The 25,834-nt window shown below is 34.9% G+C and overlaps 7 protein-coding genes across 7 annotated transcripts; 3 read left to right on the forward strand and 4 right to left on the reverse strand.

Annotated features, from left to right (window-relative positions):
• Positions 1–1,360: 1,360 nt before the first annotated feature.
• Positions 1,361–5,807, forward strand: NRT1.7 (nitrate transporter 1.7). Its single transcript, NM_105655.3, has 4 exons — positions 1,361–1,968; positions 2,534–2,751; positions 4,093–4,658; positions 4,780–5,807. Exons 1-4 carry the CDS (start codon positions 1,782–1,784, stop codon positions 5,669–5,671), a joined length of 1,863 nt encoding a protein of 620 aa, NP_564979.1. The 5' UTR covers positions 1,361–1,781; the 3' UTR covers positions 5,672–5,807.
• A 1,164-nt stretch (positions 5,808–6,971) lies between these two features.
• On the forward strand, positions 6,972–8,576 carry TH8 (thioredoxin H-type 8). Its single transcript, NM_105656.3, has 3 exons — positions 6,972–7,296; positions 7,990–8,112; positions 8,228–8,576. Exons 1-3 carry the CDS (start codon positions 7,114–7,116, stop codon positions 8,366–8,368), a joined length of 447 nt encoding a protein of 148 aa, NP_177146.1. The 5' UTR covers positions 6,972–7,113; the 3' UTR covers positions 8,369–8,576.
• An 83-nt stretch (positions 8,577–8,659) lies between these two features.
• Positions 8,660–10,520, reverse strand: AT1G69890 (actin cross-linking protein (DUF569)). The gene is made up of 2 exons (NM_105657.4): positions 9,541–10,520; positions 8,660–9,278 (listed from the first exon to the last, which is right to left on the reverse strand). The coding sequence occupies exons 1-2, from the start codon at positions 10,099–10,101 to the stop codon at positions 9,000–9,002; spliced, it is 840 nt and encodes a 279-aa protein (NP_564980.1). The 5' UTR covers positions 10,102–10,520; the 3' UTR covers positions 8,660–8,999.
• Positions 10,521–11,789: 1,269 nt separating this feature from the next.
• On the reverse strand, positions 11,790–13,539 carry AT1G69900 (Actin cross-linking protein). Its single transcript, NM_105658.4, has 2 exons — positions 12,713–13,539; positions 11,790–12,609 (listed from the first exon to the last, which is right to left on the reverse strand). The coding sequence occupies exons 1-2, from the start codon at positions 13,388–13,390 to the stop codon at positions 12,094–12,096; spliced, it is 1,194 nt and encodes a 397-aa protein (NP_177148.2). The 5' UTR covers positions 13,391–13,539; the 3' UTR covers positions 11,790–12,093.
• Positions 13,540–15,436: 1,897 nt separating this feature from the next.
• Positions 15,437–18,000, forward strand: AT1G69910 (Protein kinase superfamily protein). Its single transcript, NM_105659.3, has one exon. It carries the CDS (start codon positions 15,740–15,742, stop codon positions 17,648–17,650), a length of 1,911 nt encoding a protein of 636 aa, NP_177149.2. The 5' UTR covers positions 15,437–15,739; the 3' UTR covers positions 17,651–18,000.
• Positions 18,001–19,823: 1,823 nt separating this feature from the next.
• On the reverse strand, positions 19,824–21,204 carry GSTU12 (glutathione S-transferase TAU 12). The gene is made up of 2 exons (NM_105660.6): positions 20,701–21,204; positions 19,824–20,322 (listed from the first exon to the last, which is right to left on the reverse strand). Exons 1-2 carry the CDS (start codon positions 21,109–21,111, stop codon positions 19,969–19,971), a joined length of 765 nt encoding a protein of 254 aa, NP_177150.2. The 5' UTR covers positions 21,112–21,204; the 3' UTR covers positions 19,824–19,968.
• Positions 21,205–23,054: 1,850 nt separating this feature from the next.
• Positions 23,055–24,392, reverse strand: GSTU11 (glutathione S-transferase TAU 11). Its single transcript, NM_105661.5, has 2 exons — positions 23,926–24,392; positions 23,055–23,674 (listed from the first exon to the last, which is right to left on the reverse strand). The coding sequence occupies exons 1-2, from the start codon at positions 24,262–24,264 to the stop codon at positions 23,309–23,311; spliced, it is 705 nt and encodes a 234-aa protein (NP_177151.1). The 5' UTR covers positions 24,265–24,392; the 3' UTR covers positions 23,055–23,308.
• Between the last annotated feature and the right edge of the window lie 1,442 nt (positions 24,393–25,834).

Genomic DNA, 25,834 nt, shown 5'->3' on the forward strand with positions numbered 1-25,834 from the left:
AAAAAAAATTAATAAAGAAGAAAAGACAAAGAGGGTTTGCGTAGAAATTTGATGGCTCGCGCATGCGACAGTGTTAGGCACTTGCATTTGCCTAAAAGGCGATAAAAGCCTACCTCATCTTATCGTATTTCTCTTTCTGTTTCTGTCTTCACTCACCGATTTTTATGTTTGTGTTCAATTTGAATTTTACAAGTTTGGTTGGACTTAATCTTTCCTTTAACATAAACATTCAATGATAATTTTATTATTAATGTTCATTTCTTGTGAAGATTTTCATTGTTTCTATATATAATATATATTTTACATTGAGAAAAAAAAATGATGCGAATTGTTTTGAAGTTGAAGTGGTTGATTAATATTTTTTTCTACAATAAATCAATGAAAATTTAGAATTGAAAAATATCTAGACATGGAATTTCTCAACTCAACATCTAGATAAACATATGTACCACACATTCGAGCAATCGTATAAAATTATATACGAATAAATAGAATTAGTTTCTTTCTCGGAAATTCTGTTAATATTTTTAGGAGGATTAAGTGGGTTCGAAATTTAATCACTTCCTGCACAAATTCATCTCAATGTATTAATTGGTGATATGTCATTTTTTTATTTTATTTTTTGGTATGAGCTTCCAAAGTTTTAAGGCCAGCTCTATATGTGTACTATTGTTTCTAACTTTATTATATTAAATTTTGGTGATATGTGTTTCTTTGTTTGATTGCAACCCAAAATAGTTTAAGGTTCATCTTAGAGTGCGATGACTTTTTGTGCAAAAATATTAGATCATGTTGGTATGTACGTTTTGAGTTTTATTTATTTGTTTACCAATTGAACGACTCTCAACAAGCAATTGTATGCCAAGATGACATATTGGACGTTTCAAGTGTGTGAATTGTATAAAGCAGTAAATAAAATCTACTCTTATTAACTAGTTTGAAAGAGAGTTTTAACTTCGAAGAATCTATCGCCATGAGTCAAAATCGTATAAATGTGACAAATGTTTATCTCTATCAATAATAGTAAAAATTTTAAAAGGTTCTATATAAATTTTAAGATTTTGTCAGGATCATTAAAGTGTAGAACTAAGTCAACTGATTGATTAATAGAAAAAATCGATACAATCTCACTTCCTTTAAGAAAATAAAAATAAAATATGCTTTAGAGAAAATAAAATCTCGCTTATTTATGAGATATCATATCATTTTTAGGTAAAAAAGATTAGATGTCCTTTTGAGACACATCATACCATATATATGACCGACAACACACATAAAACCGCGTGAACAAAAAATATCATCCATCAACCCCTTACGATGCAAATGTACTGTAAAAGATGGTTCATTAATTTAACATCGTATTTTAACGTTACAATTGTATGGAACATGGAAGGTTCACAATACGTGGAACAAAACAATAATGTTACGTACGGTGTAAGAAAAACAAAAAAAACATAGCACTAAAATAGTTTTCTTTTAATTTTCCTCTTCAAACTTCTCACGTGGAGGCTACTAGTGGCGAACGTCATTCAAATTTACCCACACCCACCATATATTATCTACTCACTCCCTTATATATACACACTTCCACAAATAATTCACTACACCCAAAAAAGCTTCTAACAAAGAGAAAGTGTCTGTATGTTGTGCCCACTCTCTACATTTATCAATCACTTCATGTGTGTTACCTTGATTGCAAAAAAGTGAGAATATATTCTCACAACATTAAATCCACCCCGAAATCGAAGTGAGTATATCACGAGTGTAGTAATATCTTAGAGATGGTTTTGGAGGATAGAAAGGACGGTTCTTCTTTGCCGGGACGATCCGGTAGTTTCTCTAAATCGTCACCGTCGGAGTTGGATGTTGTTGATCCCTACAAGCGGATAAGTTCGCCGGGATCTATATTGGATGCTGAGAAGGTAGAGAAAAAGCCTGGAGGATGGAGAGCCGTCTCGTTCATTTTAGGTATTTTAATTTTATTTTTAGGCTTCGTGTACATAATTTAGTTTACCTAATCCTTGACCTTTCCTCAGTTATTGGCTAATATTTTTTTGTTAATTTCCTTAATTGGATATATAGTTCTAGAAACCAGTTAATATATTATCATTGGGAGATGTAACGGGCCGTTGCAAGATCACGTTCTGCCTAAATCATTGCACATAATAGTCAGAACAAAAGAAATGAGCGCATAATCTTTTCAGCTCGATCAAAAATTATATTATATATTACTCTCGTAACCGTCGGTCCAACATGTTTGACACTCGTCTAGCTGACGACTTTATAACTGAAATGGAATAAAAATTTGTCATCATAAGTGCTCTTTTAGCCAAAATGTTAACTTTCATTTTAAATTATTTTATACTTTTAAATTTTTATAATATTTTATTTCTCTCTATTTAATGGAATATGATTAATTTTGTTAGTGATGATAATTACTAGATAAAATGGAGTATAATTGATATTCTTCAATAGAGGGATTATTTGTCGATTTATTTGCTGATAATATTTTGTAATAAAATGGGTTGAATAGGAAATGAGACGCTGGAGAGACTGGGATCGATAGGATTGTTGGCAAACTTCATGGTTTATCTAACCAAAGTGTTTCACTTAGAACAAGTCGACGCTGCAAATGTCATCAACATTTGGTCAGGTTTCACCAATCTCACTCCTCTCGTCGGAGCGTATATCTCAGACACTTATGTTGGCCGCTTCAAGACCATCGCTTTCGCCTCATTCGCCACTCTCCTCGTACGTATAATATTTTTTTATTTAACTTATTGAAAATTTTATATAATCTTTTTAAAAAACTAAAATAAAAATAAATAATCTAATGTGTCTACAAATACACAACATTTACGTACGTAGTAGTATTTACTTTATATGTTCCTAACACCTCAAATCCGCAACTATTCGCGGCCTACTGCCAGCATGGGTCAGTGCTTTAGCGTCCACTGTTCGAATAGTTGCATCCAACAAAAAACATAACAACTCTAAATAGAAAGTTCTATATTACTACTCAATTTACGTGTTTTTTTGTGTGTGTGGCGACGATACATGATACTTGGCACATAATTTCACCCCGCACGTGGACATGATAAGAAAATACGTATAGACAAATTAAATTAAGTATATATATATGTAAATGACAAAGTATTAACACTTTATATATTATTTTATACCTATTATGTTACTCTCTTTTTTTCTATATCAAAAGCTATTAAATTACTTTTGTATCGTACGAAAACGCATGAACTTATTGAGGGACCACGCTATCGAGGACGATAAGGTCGGTCAATAATGTGAATCATAAGAACAAAAGCATTAGTTAGTACACTTATTCTTGTCGGTATTTACCTTGAAAATTTATATAACATCCAAAAAAAATGGTAAGAAAATACTTATCTCACGTAAACATCTTTTGTTCATTGATGAAACATTTTCCAATAAAGGAGTTACGTATTAGAACGTGTTCTGTTTAAGAGATAAAGAGATGTGCGTAGAAAAGGAAGAGATACGCAAGTGGTCAATATAGATTATTGACAATGAGATTGTCCAATAATTGAGTGTTTGAGTTTCTTGATGATTTAGCTAGCTAGTTGGGTTTTAGATTTGGTCAGTATCACAGTGACGTTACGTATATAATAATAGTTACTTTTCTAGTGTCTGTTTCATTCACAATTATAGAATTATGATCGCATCCAACTTGTTAATTTCTCTTGCACTTTTTTGTCTTTTTCGTAATTAGTTAAACGTTGAACTTAAACTGTTACAAATGCTCATATTACTATATTAGGGTTACAACAGAAATAAATGATATTAGGTTCTACGTCACTGTCACTTTCACCTAATCAAGGTAACATCACTTTTCAATCATATGAAGTCAAACCTAATTAAGACTATTGTAAACTTTATTAATTGTTTGTATTTGTTCGCATAACTTCAATCTATATATCCCACACTACTGTTTGCTTTCTTCAATATTAATTAACAATCATTCAGTTTCAAGTTATATATTATAGAATATCTAATAATGAAGAATCGGTTTCAAAATTAATAATGACTGATTATAATTACATTGACAACATGCAGGGACTAATAACAATTACACTCACAGCATCGTTTCCTCAACTCCACCCAGCATCATGCAACAGCCAGGACCCACTCAGTTGCGGCGGTCCGAATAAGCTCCAGATCGGAGTTTTGCTATTGGGACTCTGTTTCCTCTCCGTAGGGAGTGGAGGAATACGACCTTGTAGCATCCCTTTTGGGGTTGATCAGTTTGACCAACGAACTGAGGAAGGGGTTAAAGGAGTGGCCAGTTTCTTCAACTGGTATTACATGACTTTCACTGTGGTTCTGATCATTACACAGACCGTAGTTGTGTATATCCAGGATCAAGTCAGTTGGATTATCGGTTTTAGTATCCCTACCGGACTCATGGCTCTTGCGGTTGTTATGTTTTTTGCCGGAATGAAGCGTTATGTCTACGTTAAACCAGAAGGAAGTATATTCTCTGGGATCGCTCAAGTTATCGTGGCAGCTCGTAAGAAGCGAAAGCTGAAACTTCCGGCGGAAGATGACGGCACTGTCACCTATTACGACCCAGCCATCAAGTCTAGCGTGTTATCCAAGTTACACCGCAGTAACCAATTCAGGTACTTAATATATGATTTTTGTTTTTATTTTTTGCTTATCACTTTCAAGGTGGTTTTAAGACAACACTGATTACATGATTTTGTATTAACCTATAGTCTAACTGAAATGGCATAAAATTAGGTGTCTTGACAAAGCCGCGGTGGTTATAGAAGGTGACCTAACACCCGAGGGACCTCCCGCAGACAAGTGGCGGTTATGCAGCGTCCAAGAAGTGGAAGAAGTGAAGTGTTTGATCCGAATTGTTCCTATCTGGTCGGCCGGAATAATCTCACTCGCGGCCATGACAACACAAGGCACTTTCACGGTCTCTCAAGCTTTGAAAATGGATCGAAACTTAGGTCCTAAATTCGAGATTCCGGCTGGTTCACTCTCCGTCATCTCTCTCCTCACAATCGGCATCTTTCTTCCCTTCTACGACCGCGTTTTTGTACCATTCATGCGGCGAATCACCGGCCATAAATCCGGAATCACACTCCTCCAAAGGATAGGAACAGGGATCGTTTTCGCGATCTTTTCTATGATCGTTGCGGGCATTGTGGAGCGTATGAGACGCATACGCTCCATCAATGCCGGAGATCCAACGGGAATGACTCCAATGTCGGTGTTTTGGCTTTCGCCGCAGCTAATTCTCATGGGACTATGTGAAGCATTCAATATCATCGGACAAATTGAGTTCTTCAACAGTCAGTTTCCAGAGCACATGAGAAGTATCGCTAACTCTCTCTTCTCTTTATCGTTCGCCGGTTCGAGCTACCTTAGTAGTTTCCTTGTGACTGTCGTTCATAAATTCTCCGGTGGGCATGATCGTCCGGATTGGCTAAACAAGAATCTCAACGCGGGAAAATTGGATTACTTCTATTATCTGATTGCGGTTTTGGGTGTGGTTAATCTGGTTTACTTTTGGTATTGTGCTCGGGGATACCGGTACAAGGTCGGTTTACCGATTGAAGACTTTGAGGAGGACAAGTCCTCCGATGATGTTGAGATGACTTCGAAGAAATCGATGAAATGATTTAATAGACTATCCTTAGGGACAACAAGAAGATTGTCGATGTTGTTTGAATAATTACTATGACAATGTATGTATCATAATATGTAAGAACTAGAATATTTAATAAAATTTTACCTTTCATTATGTAGAAGTGTTAGATATAGTTCACAGTTTTGTCTTATTTTATAACTTTGTCATCATACTCTCTGCCTGGAATCAGAAAACCATCTCTAACAAGTATATTTAAAATCATAAAAGTAATCTAGTTAGATGGATTGCATTTGGAACTATATCATATACACTATGTTATGACTTGATAGAAATATAAACAGTATAGTTTTAATTGATCATTTCTATGGAGGATCACGTTATTAGGCATAGTTTCATCCTTTATCGATTACGGACGGTAAATGAGTACAACCCAACTAATATGTTGTAAAGAAAAGCTACTACTGCTATTACTGTTAATATTAATATTAGACTTCTTGGGTACATAAAAAAAAAAAAAATATATATATATATATATATCATATTAGACTTCTAGAACACCAAGTCCAAAACATATTTGGCATGAAGCAAAAATATCTACTGCTTTATTTTGTGTCTACCTCTTTGCCACATGCTGTATATTCCATCATTCATTTAACCTACAATTGAATTCCGTTTTAACGTTTATTCACTCAATTAATATATTGGGGTTTGACAAAAATAAATAACTAGTATATAGGTTTGTATGCTTTTTTACTGTTAGCTAATAAATAGAAAATCCAAAAGAAGCTTTCATACAAAATCAACTAAATTAAAATGAAAAGTTATAAGGGAATCATATATTGTGAAAGATTTGGAATCCTTTTTTCACGGCTGTAAAAGGGTCAAACACTTCTGCTGCCACCATTGTTGTCTCTCTTGCGAGTCTAAAAAGTAACTCACACTAACGAAAAAAAAAAAGATAGAAGAGAGATAGCTGTGGATATCACGTTGAACTTAAAATTTAGGTTGCATAATCAGTGGATGGATAAATAAATAGAAATAAATTATATCCTAAACTTAAAACAAACAATATAATAAAACGTTTTATACAATTCCAGATTTATTCAATATATTGGATATGACTCATGCGATAGATATAGCGTAAGACAGCTATTTAGAATTCCAATTATAACTTTATAGTTTTCACGAACTGATTCTAGACAACTTGATTTTTAATTTGGACTTTAAGATTACTAAAGTAGGTTTACATGCAACTTTCCGCTTACTTCATATGATAGTTTTGCGCTACAACTTAGAGCCAATAGAAAATGTAGTGTTAAAATTGGTTACGAATTACGGCTACTTGGTCCACCAGAGAATATTTGACGTTATATATAAAAGCCAACTCTTCCGCTCTCCTTGTGCTCAAACTAAGAGCTTCTACTCAAAACCATTTGCTTCTTTCTGCTTAGAGAGAGAGAGAGACACACTCAATGGGTGCTAACGTTTCTACTCCAGACCAGAGATTTCAGGTAACCCACTTCCGTTCAACGAAGCCATGGACACCTCGACCTGAGATTTATCCTTTCAAAGTCAACAGTCCTTGTATTGTGGAGATCAAGAACATGAATCAGTGGAAATCTAGGCTCAACGCTCTTAAAGACACCAACAAGCTGGTAATATATTGACTAATGCGATCTATAATCTAAGTTAAGCCATTTTTGCTTTAGATTCTATTTTTAAAATTTTAGAAAAGTATTCGAACTAGGGTTCTTATAACCAGATTCGAGACATTTATAACATAACAATAATGCATTAACTTATATGAACTTCCAACTCAATCTAAATGGTAAATAAGTAGTTTGGTCCATATTCATCATATTCCAGATCTCAGTTTAAAGATGAGGTGAGATTTTGAACACAACTCACAAGATAATGACTCTTCTGGCTCATCTAAAAAAAAACTCGCTCTAAAGTCGAATCATATCCCTTTTGGATCATTCTATCGAGTCAAAGTTAGGCTATTATAGTTGGCTGCAAATGGTTACATATTTCAGTGAAACAAAAATCCTCTCAAATTTTACAGTTTGGGATTCAAAAAAAGAAGAGTGAAATAAATTATGCATCCCATTCAACGTTAGTTGGATGAGCAAATCAGAGAAAAATGAGATAAACCAGTTGAAAATTATCACTCGCAAGTTATTCAACCAATTACTCTTTTTATCTTATTATTTTGAGGGACAACCATATTACTCTAGGTTTCTTCTTATTTTCGAGTTGAAACTCCTAGCACAATGCAACTAACCTTGCTCTTAGGCTTAATTTGAAAATATCATAATGAACATTCACTTTTCATGTTTTTTATATAGCTGGTGATCGAGTTCACAGCTAAATGGTGTGGACCATGTAAAACCCTTGAACCAAAGCTCGAAGAGTTGGCTGCTAAATACACCGATGTTGAGTTCGTGAAGATTGATGTCGATGTCTTAATGGTAATAAATAATCATTCTCCTTTTCTTCATCTTTTTTCTCAAAGTCTAAAGAAAAGGTTTCAACAAAATTTGTGTTTGCTTTTGAGTTATAAAATAGTGTTTGGTTGATATACAGAGCGTGTGGATGGAGTTCAACCTTAGCACTTTACCTGCGATTGTATTCATGAAAAGAGGCCGAGAAGTAGACATGGTTGTGGGTGTGAAGGTTGATGAGTTAGAGAGGAAACTCAATAAATACACACAATCCTTCTTCTGAACGTTGAATTCCTAACACGCCAAACAAAACTCCTCATCACCTTACGCCAAGAATATATAGTTTACTACTATGTATAGATAAAATGTTTGAACGACGATTCAACAAAATAAAACTTGTTTGTGTTGTAAAGGAATTGGATGTTGGATTTGCTATGTACGTGTCTCATGTAATATAAAATATATGATCAGCGATTTGTATCGTTTTTTCTATCTTTCATATGATTTTTTGAAATAAGTCAATAGCTCTTTAGTAGAAGAACAATTTAGTAACACATTTTATCAAAGTGGGAGAGTTGGTGAAGACTTGCGCAATGATTGGGTTACACTTTAATATTTAAAAAAAAAAAAAAAACTTTTATAGTACAAACAATTTTTTATGGCGAATTCACATAAAAAATGGGAGGACGAAACTTAAATGCTTCGTTTACAAAATAAGCTTATGTACAATAAAATGAAAGATTAAATCAAATCCACAATAATAGTCTATCTGAACTTTCTATGATTAATTCCACACTCGTATCTAATGGAGGCAACTAGGCAAGGACCAAACTCTCAATCTTGAGCCTAATACTTCAACTACTAGTCTACTTATATAATACATTCGAAATAAAGGGGAACCACACAGCTTGCCGTTAAGTACTTGAGGGTACTAGAATGACATGCATTGTTCCACTATTAGGTGGAAGTTGCAAACGAAGAGGAAACAGCTTGCCGTTTGAAGGATGGCGTGTACAGACCACAACATCATCCATACTAGTCTCTTCTTGCAACGCCTGCGTCAACTGTTCCACGCTATTTCCTTTGAAAGTCAACGCATATCCAACGGCTGATTCTTCCTCCACGTGTCCTTCTTCGTCCGCGATGTGGTAGTAAATAGGCCTCCCTTCAGATTTCGGTGGCGGCACGGTCAACTAGTCAAACCAAAACCAAGAAAATGTTAAGACGATAATCTTGACAAAATCTGATAGATATTTTCGTAATACAGTTTACTAAAATCTTTGGATATTCTATAAATATCTAAAGAAACAATATTTTAATACCATCCCTTCACTAGTTTTTTCAGATATTTAGAATTTTGGATATTATTTTCAGTTTTTATTTCCGCAGATAAATGTTAAAAAAAGAAAGTGAAACAGTGTAACGGATAATTTTCCTAGTCGAATTAATTAATACCTCTTCTTCGGATTTTTCTGAAGATGTTCTAGAAACCGGAGAATACGTGTACGACGGCCTCCTATGTGGCGGAGGAGTTGTCACCGGAGCTGGAGCTGGAGCCGGAGTCGTCGTTCCCACCAAAATCTCAACCACATCAACATCCCACAAGAAAGAATCCAATACATGAGAAGTGTCATGCGTGACAGAGTTACGCCATGGAGGAAGTCCACCGTTGGCTCGAAGCAAGTTTCCGTATCTAGTCTTGAGCTTCATTTTGGAACCTTCTCTCACCGGTTCCCACTCTACGGAGGAGTCGAGTCGAGCCGGTTTAGACAAGACCACTTTACGTCCAGTGGCTCCGAGCAAGAACCGCTCATTCGAAGCGGTGAGGTAGTTACCGTAGCAGCTCCTTAAACGGATCACTTCAAAGGAACCACGAACCGGCTCGACAATCCATCTAGCTCTCTTGTCGGAACCATTCCTGTCTTGAGTCACCGTTTCCTCGTCCTCATCCGCTGTTAGATACTTATCATGGACGTTACGCATCCTTACGGCTTTAGCTTGATTGAAAAAATCCATCTTCTAATACTATGCGAATACTATTTCTTTCTTGTTGAAGCTTAAGAAGTGTCTTTTTTTGCACAAGACGAATTAATGTGGAATGCAATGTTTGGTGTTGTATTTATTATAGGAGACTTAAGTCCAAAGCGGTGCGCCGTGACGTGGACATTTTCTCAGTCGTTTATTTTGAATTCATCCAAGTATTATATGATATAGCCATGTGATGAAACGATCTTAGCCACTAGCCATGGAAAAGTCGTGCTTAATTGACGTGTTTCACCAAATTTTGTTTTTCCACGTCAGCATCCATATAGATTATCATTATCTGTAATAATCCCGTTGTAACCGAGAGAAAAGAAGAGTATCATCAATTAAGGTCTCCTTTTAATTCTCATCGCTTGTTGTAAATAAATGAAACGTACGATGTTTGTTATTTTATATAGAGAAAAGTTATTATCCAAAAGAATATAGGTGAATAAATGAAGAATAAAGTTAAATGTATTTGCCCGTAAGAAACAACAAGCGATCATGAGAGTCACGAGTGTGGGACTCTTCTTAAGGCTTAACTCTTAAGCCATGCCCATGCATGCCCCCATGACAAAGATATCGTAACTAATACCAACTTTTGCCAGTGATACGTTACTCTTACTTGCGTATAGGGTAATTGTCACGGGCTGGACAAGTTGCGTTTGAGCCCAATCCACTTTTTTTTAACACAATCTGCTTTGCGACAGCTTTCTTTCGTCTTTTATTTTATTTCTGAAGATCTTGATTTTGGTCAATTAACCAAGAAAAATTACAGGAAATCGAATCGGATGTTTCAAATTAGTTTGCCTATGGTTTAACGTAATATATATGCAACTTCATTAGCAAACTCAAATAAGCGGTCCAAAATTTACACACACTAATTTAAAAAAAAAATATCAACTCGAATGGCGTTACTTGATCTTGATGTTTACATATGAAAAAATGAAAACGAAATCATTTGCATAGACTGCCTAAATTCATATACTAACTAAAATAGCCTAACATAACAATTGAATAGCCATACATTAGCTAACTAAGAAAACCTTACTTAATGTCATAATTTCACTAATCATAACAATTAAAAAGACGTTCAAATAAAAAGACGTCGATTAGTTATTTGTAGATAGTTTCAATTAGTACACTCTTTGTGTTTCTATTGTTAATTTCCTTGGTTAACGTAATTTGTACATGCATTATTTTGCTTTAAATATGCTTTATATACATATTTGTACAATGGCATATTTTGCACCAGGCTTGGCGCTTCTTGCTCTACTTGAAAAAATTGAAACCCATCTTGTTTAGGTTGGGGGCTTCTATTCTTAATGATCTTTTTGAAGCATCTACATAATTTTGCATGTTCATTTTGTTTGTTTGGGACATCATTTTTTGTATTTCTACATATCAAACCTTGAACAATCAAAATACATCAAAATACCCGAAAGAACAAGAAAATGAAAGAACAACAAAAAACGGAAACTATACGAAAAACTCATAAGACTTCATTTGTTCGTTCTCAAACAAACAATACGCTATATCAAATAGAGAAATTCGAACACTCTAACGTACATATTCTTAAGGGTGGAATTTGGAAACATATAATACATTCGTACAGCCTCTACACTCTCTTCTCTGCTATCATCACCAATTTGTAACAAACCTGAGCACTTAAAACGTAGAGTATCATCATTAAGAAACCTCAAAGGACCCTTACTAGTCATCTCAATAACCTGAAGCCCATTGACCCTACAGCTCATTCCGACATAGGACTAAAAGTCTAAAAGTCACACTCTTCTAAGATTACTCTCAAAATTAAATCAGAACAAGTACCCTCTACACCAAGTGTTGCAACTCTATGTTTACTGATTTTTTTTTCACAAATTCCAAACGCATTTCCAATTACATCCAACCAATTATCAAAATATGAAAATTATTCATGCTGCAAACAAAATGTCAAAGCCTCAAGACAAGTTTTAAAGTAATGAATCAACCGGTCCCATGAATATCGACCACATCAACGTCCCAAACCACCGAACTCTGCGTAGCACTCCGGTTTGGTAAATCATGCGTAACCGAATTCCTCCAAGGTGGCACTCCCCCATTGGCTCTTAAATAATTCCCGCCGTTTCTGCTCCTTAACTTCACCCTTGAACCTTCTTTCACCGGCTCCCACTCTCCCGCCGGCTCATCGGCACGAATCTTCCTAGACTGCACCACCTTATGCCCGGTCGCTCCCAACAAAAACCGCTCATTGGACGCCGTCAAGTATCCACCATGGCAGCTCTTTAACCGGATCGCCTTTTCGGATCCTGGTACCATTTCAACTCTCCATCGAGCCTCTTTAGATGACCCGTTTTTGCCCATTATCACACCCTCTTCATCGTCATCAGCAATCAAATATTTCCCATGATGTGCATAGCTTCGTAAACGCACCGATTTCGCATCCCGGAATATTTCCATCGCCGATACATTTTCTACTATTATCTTCTTCGAACATTTCCTCTGTTACAAAACAAAATACCCCCAAAATCAATATTTTAATTATATAGTATAGTATGTTGTGATAATGCGTGACAAAATTATATGAATTAGAATTGAAGCGTACCTCTGTTGGTTTTGGGGACAATGTACCCGACCTTGACGGAGTAAACATAAGTTTCGAAGAAGAAACTGATACAAGTGACCCAGGATCCGACCCGATAGATTCAGAAGATCCAAAAGTCAGCAATTTCTGACCCGGTGACCCGAGATTTGACCCGTCGGAGGAGACCGACGAGTTAAAACTAGAAGCCGGTGATGAAAACCGATCAGCAAACAAAACCTTATCAGGATTCTCAACAACCTCCACAGACCACAAGATCCATTTCTTCGTCGCTGAGATGTGCGGCTCACGATCACACGTCACAGAGTTCCTCCACGGCGGAGCTCCTCCGTTCCCACGTAAATATTTCTCGTTCCACGACATGAGTTTAACCGTTGACTCTTCTTTGATTGGTTCCCAGTCGCTTTCATGCTCCGCTTGACGAAACGGCGGCGTTTGGATGACTTTCGCGCCGGTCATTCCCAGAAGAAACGACGACTCGCTCGCCGTTAAATACTTGCCGTAGCAGCTCTTGAGACGTATGAATTTTGGTTTACGTGGAACCATCTCCACCGTCCATAGCGATTGCCGTGAGGTTCCGTCAGAGCTTTGACGGACGGTTTTTTCATCCTCGACGGCGTAGATGTATGTATCGTGACAGCTCCGTAATCTAACGGCCGTTCCATTATTGAATAACTCCATTCTTCTTCTTCTTCGTTAAGGACACGGTGAGATTTTGTTATGATTGTCTAACTATTTATACAATATTTTCTAGTCTACTATTTGTTCTCCAAGTATTACAATTTCATTAAACTGAAATGTTGCGCGTAGATTTTGTTAGGTGACATATGTGTTTTCTTAGTTATTTCAATTCAATTATATTGTTACTCTAATAAATGGATGATTTTGTCAAAATTAATTTCCAGGCTGTATATCATTAGTCTCCTCCCTGACTTGGTCCAGATGTCACAGCAAGATACATTTTTTTTGTCTTTTTTATGAAGCTAGTTGTAATTTGTGATATTTCTATATCAAAAAAAGTCAACCCTTTTTTGTTCTTTTAAAAATTTAGTAGATCAATGACTATATTTTGGGGTAAAAGGTAGATTTATAGATTTTGTTTTGTAAGTTTCATATAATAATGGAATCCAAAAAAAAGATTATAAAATTAATGGCAATAATTTCAGTGCTTGCTAATATTATTTTTTTTAATAGTATAAAATCTCTTATAATTAAGTAGAACACGCTTTTAACTTAAGAGTTAAGAGTATCAATATAAGCAAACTTAAAAATAAATAAAAGGTTAAGAAGAAAAAAGTATAGAAAATACTATGACTTTTATCAATTACTGTCTATTAAATAAATCTAAAATCTGATATATTATACTATTTCATAATCTTCTTGTTTATTTATTCATTTATTTTTGGGTGTGCAAACAAGCTTCAAAACTTGGATAGTGCATATACGCGGTAGCACTAGACATGGGCCTATATTGCTGTTCAACAAAATCAATCATAGATTTCTATGGGTCGAAATGAAGGCCCAATAATACGATTTTTTCAAACGGTACAAGCCCAAAGCATAATTTGAAGTTTCAAAAGTCTCATGATTAAATGGAGAAACTTAATCACAGAGACATTATTAAAGAGTGAGACACCAAAAAAGGTCAGCTTTATTGGGTCGCATCGCATCGCATTAATTGGCCCTTTTTTTTGAATCATGACTGGAGGAAAGGCTCCAAATCAACGGCTGTATCATTGTTCCTTAGATTTTTGTTGCAATCTTTATGTTTGAAGGACAAAACTCATATGTGAACAAATTAAGCTATAATTTGTTTTTCATTAATGTATACGACCAATGAGCAGGACCTGCAGATCAAGCCAAGAGATGTGAGTATCCTAATGAATATGTTTGTTTGTTTCTTCATCCTGATATGCAACAAGATGTAAGTATGTAAGTTATGTAACATTCAGATGTAGCATCAAAGATTACTTTCTTAATTTAATTTTTGGATCTCCATGCAGTATTCAATCCAAAACTGTTTGTTTGTAAGTTTATGAAAAAAAAACTAGAGGTAAAACAAGTCACTTTTTAAAAACAATATAGAAAATAAACAGTTTTGATGTCAAAACAAGATTCTGTAATTTGATGGAAAATTAGCACAAAACATTATTCGATGGTTCAAACGTGATTTTACGGTTTAACATTAAAATGTGATTCCGCAGGATTTTCATATCGAAAAATAAAGTGCGTATAACGAGTTCTAGTAGGTCAATGAGCTTACTCAAACTATCCCATAGGCAACTTCATGACCCATAATGTGTTAAACATAAAAAAAAAAATTCAACCACCCATCGACCCAAACAGATGAAGAAAAACTTGGTTTAAATATTCTATTACTCAAAAGCTCTTTATCATTTTACTCCACTAAAACAGATTAAGGCCACTCAAAACACCCTTCAAACGAGTTGAGTTTAATTTGATTATAGAGTTGTTGATCTTTGGCTCTTCTGCTTCTTCACCAACCATTTCTGCATAAAATTGTTAAAAGTAGAAGTTCCTTAGATTTTCTAGTAATAATTCAAAGACTGATATAAGCATCCATTTCCATTATTGACAAAATAAAGCTTTCACTTTAATCTGAACTATTTTTTTCCATTTGTCTACAATGTCTGTCGTCACTTTTTGACTTTTCTTTTTGCTTCTATATTCCCATTTGCTCTTTACTCACATTCATATACTTTCTCAATTTCCTTAATTTCAAGGAGTGCAAAAATATTGTTCTTACTCTCATTCATATACTCTTTTTTAAATCAGAAAAAATAATTGTTTTTAGGTCGAGTATCACTCACTGCCTAGGGAGAGTCGAAAACCAATTTTTTTTTAAAAAATCAGTAACAAAGAGTTATTATAGAATAAAATCGAAACTCTTCAGTTTCAAGTTCCTAAACCTTCACGTGCCTCTTCTTCTTCATCTTCCTCACAACACTGTCCACATCGAAAAAGTTCAGTCAACAGATTTAGAATCAGATCTCTTCCTTTCTCTTTTACATGTCTCAACCACCGTGGAGATGTTTCTCTCTACTCATCTTTGTTCTCACCATTTTTAGTACTAAACCTTCCTCTGCATCTACTTCATGTTCTTCTTCATTTCATTGCCCACCGTTCAACTCCTCACCACCGTACCCTTTCTCAGCTTCTCCGGGATGTGGCCACCCAAACTTCCAGATCCAATGCTCATCTTCACGCGCCACCATCACAATCAAAAACCTCACTTTCTCTATCCTCCATTACTCATCAATCTCCTCTTCTCTAACCCTCTCTCCCATTACAAACACTAACCGGAACACAAACAACTGTTCTTCTCTCCGGTTCTCCTCCTCACCAAACCGGTTCATCGACTTAACCGGTTCACCTTTCAGAGTCTCTGACTCTTCTTGCTCTCGTCTCTCTCTTCTCCGTCCTTGCTCTCCTTTTACTCTCCCCAACTGTTCTCGTTGTCCTTGGGACTGTAAACTCCTAAAGAATCCGGGTCGGATCCTCCACGGTTGTGAATCAACCCACGGGTCGTTATCTGAACAAGGCTGTCAAGGAGATCTTCTTGGTTTTCTTCAAGATTTCTTCACTAGATTTGGATTTGAAGTTGAATGGGACGAATCTCAAGATCCATACTTCATTAAATGCAGAGATTGTCAAATCAAGAATGGTGTTTGCGGGTTTAATTCGACCCACCCGAATCAAGATTTCATCTGTTTCCACAAATCAAGATCCGAATTAGTAACTCAAAGAGATAACAACAAAAGAGTCAATCATATTGCTGTGTTGTCTCTTATCTTCGCTTTGACTTGTCTCTTACTTGTTTTCTCCGTCGCCGTAGCGATTTTCCGATCACGAAGAGCTAGCTTTTTATCCTCAATCAATGAAGAAGACCCGGCTGCTCTGTTCCTCCGTCACCACCGCTCCGCCGCTCTTCTCCCACCAGTCTTCACCTTCGAAGAACTCGAATCCGCCACAAACAAATTCGACCCCAAGCGAAAAATCGGAGACGGTGGTTTCGGTTCTGTTTACTTAGGCCAACTCAGCGACGGACAACTCCTCGCCGTTAAATTCCTCCACCATCACCACGGCGCAACCGCCGCAGCCACCGAGCATTGCAAAGCTTTCTCAATGAAGTCTTTTTGCAATGAGATTTTGATCCTTTCTTCAATCAACCATCCTAACCTCGTCAAGCTCCATGGCTATTGCTCTGACCCGAGAGGACTTCTTCTTGTTCACGATTACGTCACTAACGGTACTCTCGCTGATCATCTTCACGGCAGGGGACCGAAGATGACGTGGCGTGTAAGGTTAGATATTGCGTTGCAAACGGCTTTAGCTATGGAGTATCTTCACTTCGATATTGTTCCTCCGGTTGTTCATAGAGATATAACTTCGTCGAATATCTTTGTGGAGAAGGATATGAAAATCAAAGTCGGAGACTTTGGTCTCTCTAGGCTCTTGGTGTTTTCAGAGACGACTGTGAATTCAGCTACTTCGTCTGATTACGTTTGTACCGGACCACAAGGTACGCCCGGTTATTTAGACCCGGATTATCACCGGTCTTTTCGGTTAACGGAGAAAAGTGACGTGTATAGCTACGGTGTCGTTTTGATGGAGTTGATTACGGGTATGAAAGCGGTTGATCAACGACGTGAGAAGAGGGACATGGCTTTAGCGGATCTTGTTGTATCCAAGATTCAAATGGGTCTTTTGGATCAGGTGATTGACCCCTTGCTTGCGTTAGACGGCGATGATGTGGCTGCGGTGAGTGACGGATTCGGTGTTGCGGCGGTTGCTGAGCTGGCGTTCCGGTGTGTTGCGACGGATAAGGATGATCGTCCGGATGCTAAAGAGATTGTTCAGGAGTTGAGGAGGATTAGGAGCCATACACGTGTAGCGGATGATGACGTGGCGAAAAATTGACTGTTGGATTAGATTACGGATGACGTAATGTGAATGTGATGTAAGTAAAGTGTTGTTGACTGGTCTCATTGTGTACGTGTTGAATTTTGTCGGGAATTGCAAACCTTCTACCCCAACTAGAAGGAGCTTCACATGTGTGTGTGTGACGTAATCCTAGTACACACACATAACTCGAAGTTTGTATTTTATGCTTATAGATTTTGTTATGTGTGAGAGAATAGAGATCTGCAAAAATGATTTTGTTGTTTCCCGTAACCTTAAGGTATCAAAATTGGAATATGAAAAATGTAAGATATCAAATCGGAAATCGTGTTTTCAATGTAGAAATAAAGAGTTGGTTCGAATCTAGAAATAAATATCGAAACATTAGTTTCTAGGAAATTATATTTTGTTAGAAAAAAAATATTACAATTGACATCACTATTACTAATTGAGATCAAACATATAAAGATTGATATGTATCTTATGGTCTTCAATCTTTGACGGATGCATACAAACATAATCTTAGTTGTGATTATAGATTGAATCGCTCATTAGTTACTCACTTACTCCCATATAACTAAAAAAACAACTTTCACCAAATGTGAAGCAATCTCTTAAACAATGTAAACAAGACTCATTTATGAGTAAATGGCCGCAAGTTTAAGCACAATAAGCCACATTACTCAGAAAGTAAAAATCCGATGAGAAAATCTCTTCATGAATTTTATCTACCTTATTATCTAATACTTTTAAACTCTTTTAAATAATTTAAGCAAACTACATCAGTAAGGGTACTATTTTTTTCTTATTTTTTTTTTCTTTTTAATAACATGTAGATTTGAAACTTTAATAAAATGAATTTAGTGCTATAAAAAAGAAAATTAATGTCGAATCATTTAATCATAATTAGACAATTGAAGTTGTTATATTTATAATATTTTTTTTAAAAGAATTAACTAGAAAAATCTTTATTAAAATTTTTTAAAAACTTTAATAAAATGTATGTTTATAATTTACTTTTAGACCCTTTAAATAATTTAAGCAAAAATCAAAAGATATGATTTATATAGATTTTCTAATGACAAGGGGTGTAAATAATAACAAACTTAAAGTTGATTTTCAACTAAAAAAGTCCTTCTATTTATAATATAGATATATAAATACATATATATTTTTTTCTTTGAGCAACATATCACAATCTATGTAAAGAAGCAATATTTTACTGAAACAATAGTCAAAATAAACAAACGTTTTCAATCAACCTATACTAATACAATATTCCTACCACTCCAAACCAAAAAAGGATAAAATCTTTGTAAGAAAATGGAGAACAAAAGATTGGTCACATTTGTGGTGATGATATTGACGATTGGAAAGCTTGTGGTTGAATCAGAGGGTTTAAACAAATCTAATTCTCAAAATATATTAGGTTACCTCTCGTGTCTTGAACTTTGTGTTACTAATAAACTTCCAGTCAAATGTTCTGAACAATGTTGGAAGCCTCCTCCCGAAATGAATTGCAAAGTTGGTTGTGTTACTCATCGTTGTGTTTCTACTGAAAATCTTAGTAAGTTTTTCGCAATAGTCATAAATTATATTTTTCATGTAAATTATAATATTACTTTTGTTCTTTACTGCGCTATTTTTATGATGTTTATATTTACATATGATAAACAATATTATGACTACTTATTAATATTTATTTATATTTTGTGTGTCTTTTTGTGTGTGTGTGTGGATGTTACGAAACAGATACAGAAGGAGATGCGAAAAAGACTATGATGTGTGTGGATTCATGTTCGGATATGTGCAATAGAAAGAAATAAAAGCGATAAAAATTAGTTTTATTCTGTAACAATTGTTGTTTTAATAAAGATATATGAACATTGATTTGCTTTGATTTATTATTCAACAAATCACATCAAGAAATCAGTTTTTGAATCACTTTATGGAGACTTGTTGAAAAACTATTACTCTTTTTCTATTAAAAGGATGTTTCAGTTAAAAAATACTTTTAAACTATCATTTAATATTTGATTTTAAAAAGTATTAAACATGTTCATCTTTCACATTTGTTTTTTTTCAAATCAGTTGTGGATTCATGAAGTCCTGAGGAGATGACTAAACATTAATAATACTGATTTCTGCAAGTATCGTTTTTATGGGCCTAGTGGATACTAACATCAGAGAATGTTCAATTGGTTTCGATTTATTACGTTTCTAACACCTCACATACATCAATTTTAAGAAAGCAAAAAAGCATAAATTAGATTTCCACACATTTATCGGTACATAAATAAGATTTCTTTTGAAGAAAATCATAAGAGATGTAGTCACTAAACACTGAATTTCTTTTTGGCAAACTCGATGAACTCGGCAACGGTAGGCATGTAAGGTTTTACAGCTTCATGGGCCCTAAATTTCTCAGCCCACTGAATCAGGCCCGGTGTTGTGTCTGGACGCAAAAACTTAACACCTGAAAAAGCTTCAATGACAGAGATTGGACCTACTATGGCCCCAACAGTTATATCGACAAACCCAATGTTCCCCCCTCCAAAAAAGTCCCCGCCTTTGCTACTCTTTTGAAACGCCTCTTCAAGTGCCGCTAGATTCTCCATCAGATTCCCCGCCAATGTCATCCTGGCGGCGTCGTCTTTTGCTCCCGCCACCGCATCGATCGATTCAAACAACTGTTACAATCGTCATTAATATATTAGACTATTTTGTTATAAAAAAAAAAATTATGCTTATTAATTCTCATCAACCACTTTTTAGAAAAATAAGTTTTGGCTGAAGTAGACCAACGTTAATCAAACTACTCACTATGTAAAAAAGTATCAATCTCTTAAAATTGACATAATTACACTAATCTTTTTTTTCTTTCTTTTTCGTTGAAGGGATATTTCATAGTTCCATCATTTTCGATAATTATCCCTTAAAAGTTAAAACTTAACAGATATTAACATAATTGTTTCGGTTCTGATTTCAGGATTCTTCATTGACCAAAATTCAACATTGCTAAAAACAAATTCACTAATTAAAAATAATATATCTAAGTTTTTTGTTACCTTTCCGTCAACGAAGTGAGCCCAAAAACGGGCAAAGGCACGTTCCGAGGGAAGTGTTGGGAGGATGGAAAGATCAGACGGCCAAGATTCATCGACGTATTGGACGATGTTGAGAGATTCACAGATTGATACATCACCATGGATGAGGACAGGGACTTTCTTGTGTATAGGGTTGGATTTAATAAGAAGATCGCTCTTTCCTTTCAGAACATCGGTTTCTTCGACATACTCGTGCTCTACTGACTTGAGGTGTAGAGCCACTTGAGCCCTTATAGCGAATGGGCTTGCCCATGTCCCTATCAGCTTCACAGTAGTATTCGAACCATTTTGAGCCATCGTGGTTTTTTTTCTTTTTTTGATTTGTAATGTGTCTCGAGACAAGGAGTTGTCTGATTTCTTGTTTTTTAACATCTGGACTGAAGAGTTTGTGTTTGTTTCTGTTAATTTGATTGAGTTTGGGTGACTATTTATAAAGGAACAATTTGATTATCGTTTACTTCTTTCTCTTTCACTTTCTCGAGCTGCCATGCCATTTTGGCGGCTGTTTTTAATAAAACTTCAAAGGATCTGAGTTTGACTAAAAACCACAACATATTTTATTTTATTTTCGAAAGTACTAAATTACTAATATTTAAAGAGGACTTGTTTGAAAATAAGATGGGCTCATACGACCGGCAATGTATCCTGAGAAGTGTGTCAGGATTGAATGTTGACTGTACTATGGTTAGATAGTATTATTTTAGAAAAATTAAGAGAACCAAGAATTTTGGTGAATTCGACGTTTCTACTCTATTATTTTTATCACGCACGATCCTAGGTTATGACGTTTTCAAGGAGTGCGGGACAAGTGCGGTGCGGTTCAAATAGTAACGAAAACACGTAAATACATATGTATATGTAAAGATTTTGATACTGTTACAACACTGTTGCGATGCGATTTTGGGTGCGGTTTTGGTTATCATTCACTAGACAGTAAACAGAATCTTCCAACCTTTAATTAAATTATATTTCCAGCAATGACATGTATATCTCTAATCACCACTATATTTTTTGGAGATATGTGAGACTGTAAGTCGCCACTTTTGAACATAAATCCATATTTCATTCAATAATGCGACCAAATGACCAAAAATAAAATTTGCACCAAAAAAGAAAAAAAAAAAGAGAAAGGAAACAAAATAATAGACTATTATATCCCGAAAAAAAAAGTTGCTAACTTCTAGTAACTAACGTTTAGTGTTTAAGAGTATGAACTTAAAATTAGTCTGATGACATTTTTATATAAAAAGTCTCTAATTTTTTATTTCATTTTTGTTTTGGCATTTAACATTTGGATGAGCATATTATATATACACGGAAATACAATTTACAACGCCGTAAAGAAGAAGGAATTCTGATTATATATATTCATATATATGCATCGTTTTATCTTCACTTACCAAACTGGTTCGTTAAGTTTGCATAAACAGATCAAGTAACGGTTTCATTAAGTCATTCTCAAATAATTTTAAAATTTCGTCAGTCCATGTCTTATCTTTATTGAAAGAAAGTGAAACTGATTTGATACTTGTTTTTTATCCGCTAATTACATTGTAACCCTAAATTTTTAACTTGATAAATTTAAGTTATGTGGTTCAAATAATGGCATATTTGGAACTTTGAGATCGATATATCATACTGGCGGAGCTAGAACTTTTATTTACATGGTCAAAAATGTAAAAATAATAATCATATGGATAAACTTATTTATTGTATTGGTGATCAGGCGGAGCTACCACTTAAAAGAAATAACCCCATACTATCATTCTTGCCTTTTAAGTGGTTATTATTTTATTTTTTTTGCGACTGCAAGTTAAAATAATTTGACCAGAGCCAGTCTTGCGCACATACGTAAATAGATAATTTAATACTAGGATAATATAAATCTGTAGTGTATACTTTTTTTTCCTATGAAATTTCTGTCTCTGAGTTTTGTTGATGTACAATTTTGTCGTGTTTATTGGAAGAAAATTGGTATACGTTTGTATAAATTGTTATACGAAACGTTTAATTTGTGTATATCTGGTTTTTATCTTTATATTTCTAGTAGACCCAAATTTTTTTAATGCATTTCATTTCAGGTATTCTAGTCTGTTTACTAGTAGGCGAATTAGAATTGACCAATAATAATACCAATGGTCCTATAATACATCATTACATTGTCTTTATCATGTGATCACACCACTAGCTATGTTTAATTATGAGTCATGTTGAGTTCCGTCGTTTTCCCTCCAATTGTGAAACGTGTGTGAAGCTTCGCCCAATTAATGGATTTCACGTGATAGTTATAAAATATTGACATTTGCTCATACTTTTCTGTCAACAAAAGTATTTCTTTTATAGCATAATGAAAAGTTAATTTAAATTTACCGAAGAAGAAGAGACACGTTTTTACGTGGCACGATTGGTTATCTCTGCATACATATGAAATGTAGGAAGAAGAAAAAACAAACAAACGAAAGAACTTTTTGACTACGCCTTTTAACTAAACGAGTTTACATCTTATTAATTCCATGAACTCGATTATGTTAATTTAGTCGTCGTATATATATTTATAAGTCCTTGGTTTTCATTTAAAGATTGAAGTATTGAACTTGAGCCTAGCGAACTGGACCAGTTTTTCGATATCGGGCATGACAGGCTTGACCGCTTCATGGGCGTAGAATCTGTCAGCCCAATGGAAAAGACCTGGTGTGTTTTCAGGATGTATGAACTTGACGCCGGTAAATTTCTCAAGAACCGTAAGAGGACCCAACATCGAGCCGAAACCAATGTCGATGAACCCGATGTTTTCTCCTCCAAAGAAGCCTCTTCCTTTGCTGCATTCTTGAAACGTTTCTTCCAATAGAGCCATACACTGCTCTAGCTTAGCTATCGCCGCATTTATGTTCTCCTCACCTTTTGCTACTGCCACTCCATTGATTGATGTGAAACACTATATGAAAGATCAAGAAAGATATAAATAATTAATTTATGATTCATGGAAGGTACAAAATTCTACTAAACAGTTGGAAAGACATTAATAAATTACATGTTAAAGTTTTCATTTTCATTTTTTTTTTTTGAATGAAAGCTCTTATCATTCCATCTTAAAATCATTGTTAAAAACGGGTGTGCTAAAACAAATTAAACATGAAAAATATAAACATATATAAAAGAAAGTTTCTCCGTGGATGCATGACTTACGTGTTCATCGATATAGACGTCCCAAAATCGAGCCACAGCGCGATCAAATGGATCAGAGGGAAGGATGGGAGGACCGGAGAGCCAAGTCTCATCAACATACATGACGATGTTGAGAGATTCACGGATTGGTTTGTTGCCATGAATGAGGATAGGGATCTGTTTATGGACGGGGTTATAGTTTAAAACGCTCTCCGAACTCAAAGTATCTTCTTCTTCTAGATACTCGTATGCTACGTTCTTTAGGTTAAGTGCGATCCGAGTTCTCAGCACAAAAGGGCTAGGCCATGCTCCTAGTAGCTTTACGTACTCATCATTCTTTGACCGATTCATTAGACCCATGTGTTACACTTTTTGAAGAGATTGATCAAACTCACAGCTCTTGTTTTTGTGTGCGTGTTTTTTTTTTTTTTGTGTGGGATAGGAATTGAACAGCTGTGGTTTGATGAGGTTTAGTCTCTATGTTTGGCGTCTATATATATATTCGAAATGAACGTGCTCAAATTTGATTATCCTTTTCTTAGATTACGGCATGCATGACGGTCAAATTCGGGATGCATATGCTAATAATAATAAACATATACACAAAATAAATGATTATTAAATAATTAAATAAGACTTTTTTTTTTTTTTGGGGGTCGGTAGGAGATTCAAAGGGACAAGACTACAAGAGAGTCCAGGAAAGTGTGTCCTGATTGCCTGATCTGTACCGTTGCTAAAATAGTAAATAGTGGGACACAATGGTACCAAGTAGTTGATTTTTTTTTCTCTAGACATGAGTTGGAATTTAAATCCCTCCTTTTTTTTGTTCTCTTGCTTATGTAGTTGAAAAAATCATAGTCTATTTTGACTTCATGTTCTATAAAATTTTAAATTTTCCAAAAATCATATTGTAGTCTAGACTTCATATATCTTCCAAAACCAAGACGTGTGGAATATATCAGCAATAACTATATACTGTATGTTCTAAGTTGTGTTCCAAATTCCAATCAACACTTTATAATGAGGTTCAGCCATTACCTTCTATCTTCAATCTCCCCTATTTTTTATGGGGTTTCATACTTCAACCTCACCACATAAAATATATTCAAAACCCTTCATGGATAATATCATAACTAACGGATCAGTTATTTATTTTCTTGCCACCAAAATTATGTAAAATATTTTATTATATATTTCACCACAAATTGTTGTGTATTTAGCGATTTTGCCTTCTTAATTGTATTAGATACCTTATAAACAGTCTCTATCCGATGTGAGAGCGAAGTCTATGATATGCAATAATTTTAGTTTATATGGTCTATACATTGTGATATTGGATACACACACACACAAACGTACCCGGTTCGTGTTTCATTAATTATAATTACGACTGGGTCAAGATATATTTGCACATACTTTAACATTTGACAATATCAATATATAAGTACATTCCTAAAAACTTACAAATAATTCTATTTCAATTGTAAATCTTGACTAACAGGTTAAATGTATCATATCTATGGATATGTCTTTGAGTTGACTATTATAAGCACCAAAATGTCAGTCATGGTTTAACTTATTGTGAAATTAAGTCAGAAGTTCATGTTATCCCTTTCAATGTCTATGTATATCTATTAACAGTCAAGGCCGGTAAATCATTACAAATCTCAAATGTTCCACGTCCTAACTTGAGTTTGGACCGTAACCTAGGGAATCTTTTCGGAATTTCGATGGTCGCCATTTTCTTTTCTGTAAGATCAAAACATGTACGTCAGTTCGTCGTCGAGCAAAAACGACAAATATTTGAAATAAGAATATCTTCAGATTCAAATAATAGTTTTTACACTTTCCATTATGATTGACCGAAACAATATTTAATTTGGTAAGTATGAGATATACATGACGTAAACAAACAACAACAAAATACGAT

Source organism: Arabidopsis thaliana (assembly GCF_000001735.4).
Source record: "Arabidopsis thaliana chromosome 1 sequence".
Lineage (NCBI taxonomy): Eukaryota > Viridiplantae > Streptophyta > Magnoliopsida > Brassicales > Brassicaceae > Arabidopsis > Arabidopsis thaliana.